The 13,446-nt window shown below is 46.3% G+C and overlaps 1 protein-coding gene across 1 annotated transcript; it reads left to right on the top strand.

Moving 5' to 3' along the window:
• Positions 1-7,081: 7,081 nt before the first annotated feature.
• Positions 7,082-8,679, top strand: LOC127302336 (bidirectional sugar transporter SWEET11). Its single transcript, XM_051332765.2, has 4 exons — positions 7,082-7,266; positions 7,416-7,452; positions 7,566-7,938; positions 8,025-8,679. The coding sequence occupies exons 1-4, from the start codon at positions 7,212-7,214 to the stop codon at positions 8,436-8,438; spliced, it is 879 nt and encodes a 292-aa protein (XP_051188725.1). The 5' UTR covers positions 7,082-7,211; the 3' UTR covers positions 8,439-8,679.
• The last annotated feature ends 4,767 nt before the right edge of the window (positions 8,680-13,446 follow it).

The raw sequence follows: 13,446 nt of genomic DNA, 5'->3' as shown, positions 1-13,446 counted from the left end.
ATTCATGAGAGCTCCCAAAAGGCATGATTGATGAAGTAACTACATTGCTCACAACAATGGAAAACACATGAGAAGCAAGAGCATCGAGGCAAGAGTTTTTCTCCTCCTCAAGAGATAAATTTTGAGGATCCTTAGGAGAAGAAAAACCCATGCCAAGAAATCGCTCCATGTCCGGGGACATACCCCGTAAGATTTTAAGCACATAAATTTTCCATAGATCATAATTTGTGCCATAAAATATAAACAAGTTATTGTGCGCTAATCCCCTAACCGACATCTTTACTCTCAAGGCAGTGAAGCCTAAGAATGAGAGACCTTGCTCTGATACCAATTGAAAGGACACGGATGTCGCCTAGAGGGGGGGTGAATAGGTGGTTTAAAACTTTTACGAGATGGGTTTAACAAATGCGGAATAAAACTAGCGTTTACTTTGTCAAGCCCAAAGCCTAGCTATATACTATGGTTCACCTATGTGCACCAACAACTTATTCTAAGCAAGGGTTCACCTATGTGCACCAACAACTTATGCTAAGCAATACAAGCAACTTATGTGATAGCAAGATATATATAACTTCAAGCACGATGGCTATCACAAGGTAAAGTGCATAAGTAAAGAGCTTGGGTATAGAGATAACCGAGGCACGCGGGAGACGATGATTTATCCCGAAGTTCACACTCTTGCGAGTGCTAATCTCCGTTGGAGAGGTGCGGTGGCTTAGTGCTCCCGAACGCCACAAGAGGATCACCTTGAGGTGTGGTTGCTCGATGCACACCAACGCCACAAAGGCCTCACCCCAAGATGCGGTACTCACACCACACACCGAACGCCACGAAGGCACCTCACCTAAATCTCCGGTGACCCTCGCCACAAAGGCCTAGGTCACGGTTCCACTAAGGGATTTCCTTCGAGGCGGAAACCGGGCCTTACACAAAGCTTGGGGCACGCATCCACAACTTAATTGGAGGCTCCCAAGAAATCGCCACAAAGGCCTCAAATCCGTCTAGGGTTCCAAGAACCCAAGAGTAACAAGTTTATTGCTTTCACTTCCACGAATCACCATGGAGAACTCAAACCGATGCACCAAATGCAATGGCAAGAACACCACAAAGATGCTCAAGTACTTATCTCTCAAATTCCAACAAAGCTACAAAAGCAATTGGGGGAATAAGAGAGGAAGAACAAATAGGAGGAGGAACACTAAATTTCTCCAAGATCTAGATCTAGTGGATTCCCCTCACAAAGAGAGGGATTTGGTTGGTCAAGATGTAGATCTAGATCTCCTCTATCTTTCTCTCAAATAGATGCAAGATTCATGGGAGGGAGAGGGAGATAGCAAGCTCAAAGAAGGTCAACAATGGAGGCAAAAACGAGCTCAAACGGTTGGGAAACTTTGGGGAAGAAAACCCCCTTAAATAGGGCAAGAGAAATCTGCCCGTTATGCACAAAACTCGTCAAAACCGGAACTTCCGGTCATTTGGGGCGGAACTTCCGCCCCCCGGAAGTTCCGGCCAACTTCCGGGTGAAGTAGGCCCCCCCCCCCCCCCGGAATTCTCCCGGTATGTTTTCTGCGTGCAGAATCGCCATTTTCGGAAGTTCACCGGAAGTAGGGCGGAAGTTCCGGCCAGAACTTCCGGCCAACTTCCGGCCAAAAAACGGCTTCACGGAAACTTGAATAACTTTTGCATCCGGACTCCGATTTTGACGATTTTGGGCTCGTTTCAAAGCTAGTAACAAGCTCTACAAGATCATGCAGGGAATCATAATAGTCCAGTAAGGTAGGATAGTAATAAATGATGAAAGGTTTGACCTATCTAAAAAAAGACATGCCGGTAAAACCTCCAACCTCGAAAATGCAACAACTTGAGTTAGGAAACTCGGATTTAGGTGAAACCAATTTTGTTGTAAAGAAGATGTCAAGAGCTACCCCACAAAGAGTGAAAAGCTTAAGAACAAGTGGGTTATGTTTTTCTATGTATTTTAGAGTGAAACCTCTCAATACGAGAAACCGAGAAAAACTCCAATATCGAAAACGCAAAAAGTGATTCATGCGGAATCCATTTTCGATGAACTAGAGCTTGTAATGAGAATAAGCACAGCTCTAAAACACCATATGGATAAGATACAAATAACAACCAAGAAGGATGATGCAAGGATGCAAAGGTTTGAGCTCTCCGAAGGATACGATCGAGTTACTCACTCGAGAGCCCTCTTGATAGTACGGCAACTAAACTATAAACCAGTCTCCAACTACACTATGAGACCGGTGAGAAAGAAACCCTATCAAGAGCAAACCTTATACTTGCGCATTCCACTTGAGCTCGATGATGACGATCTTGACCGCAACAAGATGGAACGCCTTTCTTGCTTGTGCTTGCTTGACGAAGTCTTGTAGATTGCTCCCCCATAAACCACCATGGGAGAGCTTCTTCTTCGGCGCAACTTCACATATCCATGATCACCATATGGATGGCAAGAGTCAATCAAAGGATCTCTTCAAGATGTCTCATCTTGAACTTGCATTTCATTTCTTCATGGCAAGCTTCAAGCTTATGATCTCTTCGAGTTGGCTCATCTTGAATTTGCACTTCATTTCGTTGATGTCTTGAAGTTAACCTTGAGAGCTCACTTCATCTTCATCTTCAAGACATACTTGACACTTGATCTTCTTCATTTGCTTCTTATTGCAATCTTGAGCTTCAAGCTTATGATCTCTTCGAGTTGGCTCATCTTGAACTTGCACTTCATTTCGTTGATGTCTTGAAGTTAACCTTGAGAGCTCACTTCATCTTCATCTTCCTCTTCAAGACATACTTGACACTTGTTCTTCTTCATTTGGTTCTTATTGCAATCTTGAAGCCAACATATGGTTCAAGCATTGCCTATGGACAACTCCTACAAATATAACTCAATGCAAACATTAGTCCATAGGGATTGTCATTAATTACCAAAACCACACATGGGGCTCCATGCACTTTCAATTGTAGGGGGTCAATTCCATTGTCAAAGAGAAGGGGGCGATAGTGAATCGCCTTGCCGAAAGCCTTGGCCATGAGGGAACGGAGGTCCGGCCACCCCATTGAGAAGGATCCGCGAGGAAGAGGTGGTGAATATGATGGCAATCCAATCACGAAATCTACTAGGGAAGCCTCTTTGAACTAAGTTAAAAATATGTTTCCAATGAAGTCAAAGCCTTACGGATGTCAAGCTTGAAGATGATGCATGTCTTATTTCTCTTGTGTGCAACTATTTTTGCCATATTATTTACATAAAAAGTTGTCGTGTATGCTCCTCTTCTTAACGAAAACAAGACATATGAAGTATCATTGGCCGGACTCTGCAATCTCGAGGAAAGTAAGTTTTTCTTGCCGCACTCACTTCACTAGTTTTTTTTTTCGGAGACAAATCACTCAGTTTAGTACTTCCGTTGTTTACTAATGTAAAATTTATCAGATATTTCAAAATAAACCAGATGCGTGCCAAAATAAAGTTAATCTACAGATTAAAACGAGTTTACATACACGCATTTATGAAAAAAAAACTAAAAGATCTTACATTGGATTGGTGAAGGAAGGGAGCAGTGGAAATTAATCAGCTAGCTAGCTCGATCCGGCCGCTTTTACCCCACGCACATCTTGCTGAGAGACCATTATGCAAGTGACGCAGTTTTGCCTCAGTACGCAGCACAGTAGACAATCTCCACCTCGACCACAACGCAGTGATTCTACATAGTCGTGGGCGTCCCAGTCTTATCCAACGGTAACCAGTACGTCAAGATTCGTGCAGTTGTTTTTGCAATTTAAACCTGTACATAGTACACAATCACTCCCTTATGGACACGAAGGTGGACATGTCCAACTTGTCTGCCTCTCCCGATTCTCTCTCAACCTCTCCACCTGCCTTATCTTCTCCTGCTGCCACCATCCTCCTCCACCATGGCCGTCCCCAGGCTCGAGCCGACCAGATCCGGCCGCCGCTGGATGAGCTTCTTGCTAGAGACCCATCCAGTCCCTGATTTAGAAGAGATCGGCGGCCCTGCTCTTGCCCACCACCGCCATGCTCCGTCGCCAATGTCGATCAGGACGAGATGGTGAACACTCGGGAAGCTCGCCGCCCTCGTGACGCCGCCGCACCTCTTCGCCGGTGGCGTGCGCTCATGCAAGCTGTAGCCGCCGACTGGAAGAGGAACGGCAACTGGCGGCCAGAAGTGAGGAGGCGGCGGCCTCTAGGCCGATGTTCTCTTCCATTTCTTTCAACCTGGCTTGCTTCCTTTTCCAATTCTAGTTAGTTTTTGGTATGTTCATGGTCTAGTTCGGGATGTATTTCGGTGATTCTTGATAGAATTATTCCGCCCTTTCATTCTTTCCTATTTTCCTCGTAACACAATCTGGTCATTTGCTCTTCCATTCTTTTCTATTTCATGGTCCAGCTCGTATATGTGTGTTAGAATAGGTCCAGATCCAGCTCGTATATGTATTGGAAAGAAAATCTGCATTAATACTGTACGAATTTGGTTCAAGGAATCTAAGCATGAAAAATACCACAGATCCGAAATCTGTTACATACAATTTCTCCCAAAAGTTCTGGCCAGATTTTCCGTGTGGTTATCATTTGCCCCAAATTTCTGGTCGGAGTTTATTTGCTTCTATCTTTTTATTCGTGTGTATGGTTTCCTAAACGAATCGTGGACAAGTCCGTGAATTCACTAAAATAGAAGGGCTTTGTTAGAAATGATAGATGACTGTAACTCTGAGGTGTTTTGTGTAAAGCATGCACGAATCTGGAAGGACGATGGACGGTCCCAGATAAGACCGGGACACCCACGTATATGTAGAGTTAGATTTTCGCCTCGACCACTTGCTGGATGATCGATCTCGATCGCCGGCAGAGATTCTCCGAGGTTAGTTGCACACGACGAACCCCACTACTACCTTGCTTGACCAACCCAATGCATTCCGTCACCATCATCAACTTCGCCACCCGGCCGGTCGACCGATCTCTCTCTCTCTCGGAGAAAGCCGGCACTTTGTGCCCTGCGGCTGCATTATTCACGTACGTGATGATCACATCAACTCGGCCATCGTCAGCATACTGCTAGATGACTGTTGATAGATCATCAGGCACTTGTGAAGTTGTGAATCGATCGATGCCAGTGAAACTAGCACCCAAGCATTTCTGTTTCTTCACCTTGCCAGTTGCAACGAGCTAGAAAAGACCCGTACATGCATATACACAATTGGCACGCACGCGCGAACTCTATTATACATGTTACGTACGTCTCTCCGTGCCAGCTAACCTTGCTCCCACTCGATATGATGTAGTAGTAAAGATATAATAGAGATCAAAGTCGAGACCAAAAATCACGAGATAAATTAATAACGTGTGTTTTTCAAAAAAAAAAAACCCCACGTTCGTGCATGCATGCATGCATGCCTATCGGACGATATCGATGGTGATGGGTAACTTAATCGAGATGGCGACGGGTAATTGTAATGCACTTCTCTCTTTGATACAGAAGGCACCAAGTTGAGCAACTTTAGATGTGTTGGAGAAAGTCCAAAGCAGTTTCTCCACTAGTACAAGGATGATTCGGGTTTATCTCCAACATTGTCCTTGCCTGTGAATTCACGCTTGACAGTTTTGCACTTGTGGAACGATATGAACTTGCATAACAGTATGTTGTACTATTGTGCACGGGCCAACTACTAAGCGGATGAGTATGTATGACGGTGAGATAAATGCTCTGTATCATGCACGCTAGCTATATATATACCATGCATGCAACCGTTGATGATTTTATTGTGGTATGACCAAGATATTTTTTCTCGGTTGCCAAAAAATAACGGTGGGCATCGGTATTGCTGGTTTTCAGAAATACCAGTCATAATACTGTCCGAAATTTGTCAAATTTTTTATACATTTGTCCAAAATTTCTCTTTTTTAAAAAAAATTGAGCAAATTGTATAAATACCAGTATATTTCGTTCGATACAAAGATTTCTCTGTGGTAACCGGAATAACCAGTTTTCGGTGAGATTTCAGAAATCTCGCCGGGAAAAGAACCCTAAGGTATGACACATGAAAGTATCTTTCTGCATTTTTTCATGTACATGATACTATGCCTGCGACACCACTAGCACTCACTCTCCAATCAATTAGAACACCGAATTAATTTTCATTCCTAAATTTGAAGGTGCCCCATGTGATTAGATTAACATCCCATTTGATTTAGTCTATTTCTATCGATGGTGTCTTTTAAAATGGGTTTGGTTTGACAAGATTCAGTATCTGAACTTAGAAGCACAATGAAACGTCGGGGTGGATTTTGAAACACAATTAAACCCAATGAAACAACACTAAAGCAGATGCAAATTTTAAACCCTTTCACTATCTGATAAATTCATCGAACGCGTCTAATAAAAGTTTGAAGTAAGGTGACTGCCCTTGGCGAGTCTAGCTGTGAGTTAGGCCACAGATGCACCGAAACAGAAAATGCCTAATCCTGACTACGCCGGCCACTGCAAGTTTCTGTTTCAGCTACCCGTAGCTGCATGCGTATCTTTTGAGTGGGATATGTCGATCATATTCTGTTGGTGATTCAGATCATGGATCCACTGGTTTGGGTGCATGTTCAGTGAACGGACACACAGTAGTAACACCAAGTCTGCATCATGGCATTGCTATTGTACACGCCGAATTTCCAGAAATGATTAACTGCATGCTAGCTGTAGATCAGTCATGTAATGTGCACGTTTGTATATGGTAGTACTACTGTACTTCAAATTCTATCACATGTCCTCGTAAGGGCTACGTGCTTACACGTGGTACATGTAGTATGGCAGTAACTGATCAGCCTTTTGGTTTCTGGTAATGTCCAAATGCTGATACACGCGGCGGAGAGCCACAGACACACACTTGCATTCTGAACTTTTCACCAATGGTGGCCGCAGCTAGCATAATGTTGCCCTGGAATTCCACTAGTCATCGATGGTAGAGGGCTAGCTGGCCGGAGAGAGGAGTGGGGTCGAGGCCCTCTGCTATATAAACATGACCCGTTCCCCTAGGAAAGACCACACAAGCATTGCCTTCGCTGAGTTAGCTGCGAAGGAGAAGAACAGACAGAGATATAACACATTCGGACTTTCGTCGATCTCCATTGATCTTCTTACGGTGTCTTACACTAGCTGGTTAAGTCGGTTGCTCGTGTGGTCAGGATGGCAGCGCTCTTCTCCATGGTTCACCCGTGGGCCTCTGTCTTTGGCATCCTAGGTAGGTAGGCATGCATGCTGTTGAGGTGTTGACATGCAAGTGTTGACCATGCATGTATTCGCTTGGTACTACATAAGTTCACAAACCCTTGTTTTCTGACATGAATCTTACTGACATAAATTGCCATTTCTTCTTCCTTTTTCCTTCAGGGAACATCATCTCCTTCCTGGTGTTCCTCGCCCCGATGTATGTGTAACACATTCGGATTACATTCTTTAGCATTTTCTGCTGTGATCATGATCGGCATGAGTTTGATTAGTACCTTTTCTGACTGAATGCACACATACATGAATGCACAGGCCGACGTTCCTTCGGGTATACCGTAAGAAGTCGACGGAGGGGTTCAGCTCGGTGCCGTACGTGGTGGCGCTCTTCAGCTGCGCGCTGTGGATCCTGTACGGGCTTGTCAAGACAAACTCCAGCCCGCTGCTGACCATCAACGCCTTCGGCTGCGTGGTGGAGTCCGCCTACATCCTCATGTACCTGATCTACGCGCCCAAGGCCGCCAGGCTCCGCACCCTCGCCTCCTTCCTCCTCCTCAACGTCGCCGCCTTCTCCCTCATCGTCGCCGTCACCGTCTTCCTCGTGCCGCAGCCCAACCGCGTCAAGGTTCTTGGGAGTGTCTGCCTCGCCTTCTCCATGGCCGTCTTCGTCGCGCCCCTCAGCGTCATCGTAAGCCATTATTCTACATGTTTGAGTGAGGCCGTCGATGTCAGATGATCTGTCTGACAATCCAGGTTCATGTTCTTTGGATGCAGTTCGTGGTGATCAAGACCAAGAGCGCCGAGTACATGCCCTTCTCCCTCTCCTTCTTCCTGACCCTCAGCGCCGTCGCATGGTTCTTCTACGGCCTCTTCACCAAGGACATCTACGTCACCCTCCCCAACGTCGGCGGCTTCTTCTTCGGGATCGCCCAGATGACGCTCTACTTCTGCTACCGGAAGCCCGGCACGTCGGCGCTGGTCCTGCCGACGTCCATCGATGACGCGGCCGACACGGCGGCAGCGGCGGAGGAAGCGGCGGATCAGGCGGTGGCCGAGGCGTCGGCGAGCAGCCACCCGGCAGTGGCGATGCTCACGGTGAGCACGCTGCCGGTGCTGGCGGAGCTGCAGAAGATGGAGCTGGAGATCGGGACGCCCACCCCGCGCAGGGGCTACATCAAGGCATTCTGACTACCCAACCGTGCGTGCAGCGCACGCATGCAGGACATTACTCACCACTACTGATGATCGGCAACTCGGCGACCAATAACAATACGTATATGTTGTGCTCACCCTAGCTGCGTTAATTCCAGTTCAGTCGTTTGTTCTTGATATATTGGGACGTTTACATTCGTGTGTTGTCGTCGAAGGTGGGGTATGCAATATCTACCTACCAATCTAAGTGCCCTGGTTAATAAACTGATTAACAGAATGATGCCTTTGTTGCTAGCTATTTATTACTATGAAGTAGCTTGTATGAATTTTTTGTATCCTGGAGCTGAGGAGTACGTCAAGTGGGAGGGAATTGTAATATGCTGGATACCATTTGGTTTCATTTCAATGAAATTGGGAGCGAGAGCTCTTTAATTAAAAAAAAGCTACTCCCTCCATCTATAAATAGATGCCCAAAGTTTGTCTAAATCTGGATGTATCTAGACACTAAATAGCATCTAGATTCATCCAGATTTAGACAAATCTCAGACATCTATTTATGGACAGAGGTAATATTTATTACGAATCCCCGCGTTTAGTATTATCATCGGTAGATGCATATTCAAAATATCACAGGGAAATGTACGAGAGGTAGGCCAGTGAAGGCGATGCTGTCTAGTTCCCGCAAAAAAAATAGAAAAAAAGGTAGAGAGTGTAGGTTGCGTTTGGTAGCAAAGTTTTTTCAGAAGTATTTGAGCAATATCATAGTTATCAAAACTACCACAGTTTCAAATATTTTGATGTGTTTGGCTGTGACTAAAAACTGCAGTATTGATACTTTAGTATCCCTTGAACTGTGGTGTTTTCGAAGTATCGAAAGAACAGCCCCAAACATCTTTTTTTCTAAAACGGAGAAAGCAATAAAAAAGTTCCCGCCTCGCTCGCTACCTTGAGCTGCCGTCGCCACCACCTATATTCTTGAGATGGGATAGTGGTCACTTTTTTCGATAAAGGGAATATATTAATATCAAAACGATACCAATTACACTCAGCCTCTGCAACAACGCACCACCCTAATGGCACTACGGATGCACACAGCCAAAAAGAAGAAAAGAAAACTAAGAAACAAAAGTCCCGCTACAGTATCTCGGGCCTAACAACAGCAATACATCCACCGCCAAGACAACGCCTGAAATACAGAATCTCCAAAAACGACGTGTCGTTGCCTATTCGACGGTACCTCGGAGGAGAGATCCTCACGAGGGGGAGAAGAAGTAGGGGCCATAGGGCGGAGTGCACACGGGACGGTGGTACGCGAGTTACCCAGCTTCGGAACACCTGCACGATGACAGGGCCTACTGCTGCTTGTCTGGAATTCTGGGCGCTTTCGCGATGTTACAATGAGTTGAGGTTCTCTCGCTTCTAGCTCGAGATCTCCCCTCAGGGCTTCCAGGATCCGGCTTATATAGGCGCTCGGATCTAGGGTTTCTACGGAGAGTCCTACCCGGAATACAAGTTGCCTAACTACAGAATATTACATTGCCGTGTACGTCAAGGATCCACCTATTCCTAACTTGTCGTCATGGATCCGGCTTCCTTCATGGGCCTTCACGGATCTGACTCCTGGCATAGACCTCTTCGGATCCGGGTACCTTCGTAGGTCGGTTCGGATCCGGGTACCTCTGTAGGTCGGTTCGGATCCGGCTACCTTCGTAGGGCGGTTTGGATCCGGCTACCTTCGTATGGCGGTTCGGATCCGGGTACCTCCGTAGGGCGGTTGGGATCCGGCTCCTTGTTCCTGGGTTGGACATCTTCCATCTTGATCAACAACAACTGGGCCGTCCGGGCCATATGCCATCATCTGTGGGCCACCCGGGCTTGCCGGAATCGGACCATGTCGATGGTATACCTATGAAGTATATCCACAACAGTAGCCCCCGGAGTTCTCCAAGATTCACCGTTCTTCCATCCAGCTCAACTTGCGCATGTATCTTCATCCTTTGGCTGGAACGAATAATAGAGAATCTTGAAGGACTCCAAACTTCATATCTCCAACCAAGTATTGGTCAGAAACTTCATGATCCAATGGTCAGATTCTTCGGAGACACCAGCCAACGTAATCTTCGGTATGGATCCGACTAGCCAAATGTAGGTTCTGATCTGACTAGCCAAAATATAGGTGTGGATCCGACTACCTAAAATATAGGTGCGGATCCGACTACCAAAATATTATGTGCGGATCCGGCTACCAAAAATTGAGGTGCGGATCCGACTACCAAACAATATTAGGTGCTGATCCGGCTACCAAAAATTGAGGTGCGGATCCGACTACCAAAAATATAGGCTCGGATCCGACTAGCTAGCCGGATTTTTGCCATCTTCTAAATTTTCTTGACATAACCATATGTAGCCCCCGAGCGTTGAGTCGGCTTGCTCCAAGGAGACTCGATGCTCAGAAACATAGCCCCCAAGCGTGAAAGTGGAATTTTTTCGGCTTGTTGCTCCTAAGAGAACTTCATCGATGTAGCCCCCCGAGCGCCAAGGTGAATTTACTTGAAAATCCGGCTAGGAGCTCTTAGAGTAGCTTTATCTTTATATGTAACTTAGGAATAGCGTAAATCCCAAGCATCTAGGCGGAAATTTCCAGCACTGATACCCGAAAGGAAACACACTTTTCACCTAAGATCAAACCGCAGCCGCCGAGGCTTGGTTCCGGCTAAGCATAGCGGAATCAAGACTCAAGTTGCTTTTCCAGCTGTGCACGCCATGGATCCGCCTAACCTCGGGGGACTGTTGTACATCCAAGTGTCATGTACCTGATACATAAACATAAAATCATATTTGTATTAAATTGTTTATTTGATCATGTTCAACAAACAAATGTAAGGCGGAACAAAAACGGCCTTTGAACAAATGTTTTAAAGCTGAAACTATGCAGCAGTTGAACAACATAAAACTGTCAAGGCGGAAAAAACTCGACTATCTTGAACAGTTAATGTAATTTATATGTTTCAAGCAAGTGCTGGTTTATCCGTTCTTCTGGTTTATATGCTTGACTTTTCGCGAGACGGCAAACTTTAAACACAGAACATCTGCTGAGGCGATAGCGCTTAATAGCGAAACAATCAAGAACCACAGAAACAGAGGCCGGCTTTAAGTACCGAAATGTCACTACTAAGAAATCCACATATAAACAACAGAAAACGTGTAGGCCAGAAAACTCAAGCTAACGCCCGAAGGCGGAAATTTTGTAGCGTACTGGAGCCTTATGCAGCAAAAACAGTACAAAGTTTTTCACGAGCGCGAGGCAAATCGTCGAAAAGATATGATCAACAGTGAAAGCGGTAAAAGACTCAGGATATGAGTGAACCAATCTTAATCTCATGATCATAAACTTTTAAAATATTAAATATAAATAGGGACTTAGCTGTTTGGAGCGGAGTCAACGTCAGTCGTGTCGGAGACAAATCCGGACATTGTGGCGACCACACGAATCCGACTATGGCAAAGTTCATAGTTTACATTGACATATAACAGATTGATGTAGTCGTGCAAGCCTTCTCCCAGCCAACGGCTTAAACCGGCGGGACGGCTTTTGGCGATAATCGCTCCAGGTCTTACTACTCCGACTGTAAGAACCAACGGAGGCTATAAATTTCCGCCTAAACCAGATGAAGGCGGAGGAATCAGATACAGATGTGATGTTTAGGTTGCCGGAATCGATCACGGCAAGAGAGCGCCAAGGGTGCCCGATTTGTCGCGGTTCCGGCATCCGCGTCTTTCACCACAACACCGCAATGGTTTATGTTTAAAGCATGTGAGCTGAGGCATGAAGAGGCCTCACTGATTGATTCTGCAGCCAGTGTAATTAGTATGTTGTAATAAAATACAACAACTCATTGGGACTTGTGCCGTGCACGTAAGCCAGCAAAATCAATCTTCTTTTCCTGCTAATCGATCTTCCTTTAACGCAAATTCGACGGCCGCATCAGTAGGCATGACACGGATGACCTTGAACCAGCTAGGCGGAAAAATCAATGACCTATGGATTTATTTCGCCCACCGTTGTCTTCGACCATATCACGTGCGCGAGGTCACCTGTGATGGCGACGCAGATTTCGCCACCCCAAGGCGGAAGTTCCTCAATGTCGGGCTGTAGATTCTGAGCCATGCTAGCCGGAGCATGCTAGGCGGTGGTTATGTAGGTGCGGATCCGATCACCAAAATATAGGTGCGGATCCGGCTACCAACAATTAGGTGCGGATCCACTTACCAAAATTTTAGTATGAATCCGGCTACAAAAAACATAGGTGCAGATCCGAGTACCAAAAACGTAGGCGCGGATCCGGCAACCAAAAACATAGGTGCGGATCCGACTACCAAAAACGTAGGCGCGGATCCGGCAACCAAAAACGTAGGTGCGGATCCGACTACCAAAAACGTAGGCGCGGATCCGGCTACCGAAACCAGAATTTGAAATTTCCAGGTCTAAGGCGGATTCTTCCGTGGAAAGCTCCAGCGACTCGGATCGGATCTTTGCAGCTGCGTCCTGCTCGGCGGCGGTCGTAGCTACATTACTTACCAGTGCGTTTCCGTCGAAATCAACGGTCTCGCAGATGAAGATGTGGAACCCGCCCGGTTCCGGCCTCCAGATGCCGCAGGCCCCACGGTGGGCGCCAACTGTCGTTGCCTATTCGACGGTACCTCGGAGGAGGGATCCTCACGAGGGGGAGAAGAAGTAGGGGCCATAGGGCGGAGTGCACACGGGACGGTGGTACACGAGTTACCCAGCTTCGGAACACCTGCACGATGACAGGGCCTACTGCTGCTTGTCTGGAATTATCTGGGCGCTTTCGCGATGTTACAATGAGTTGAGGTTCTCTCGCTTCTAGCTCGAGATCTCCCCTCAGGGCTTCCAGGATCCGGCTTATATAGGCGCTCGGATCTAGGGTTTCTACGGAGAGTCCTACCCGGAATACAAGTTGCCTAACTACAGAATATTACATTGCCGTGTACGTCAAGGATCTACCTATTCCTAACTTGTCGT

The sequence above is a fragment of the Lolium perenne genome, chromosome 5 (genome assembly GCF_019359855.2).
Source record: "Lolium perenne isolate Kyuss_39 chromosome 5, Kyuss_2.0, whole genome shotgun sequence".
NCBI lineage: Eukaryota > Viridiplantae > Streptophyta > Magnoliopsida > Poales > Poaceae > Lolium > Lolium perenne.
The sequence above is the reverse complement of the archived record's forward strand: the minus strand, read 5'-3'. Positions and strand labels throughout refer to the sequence as shown.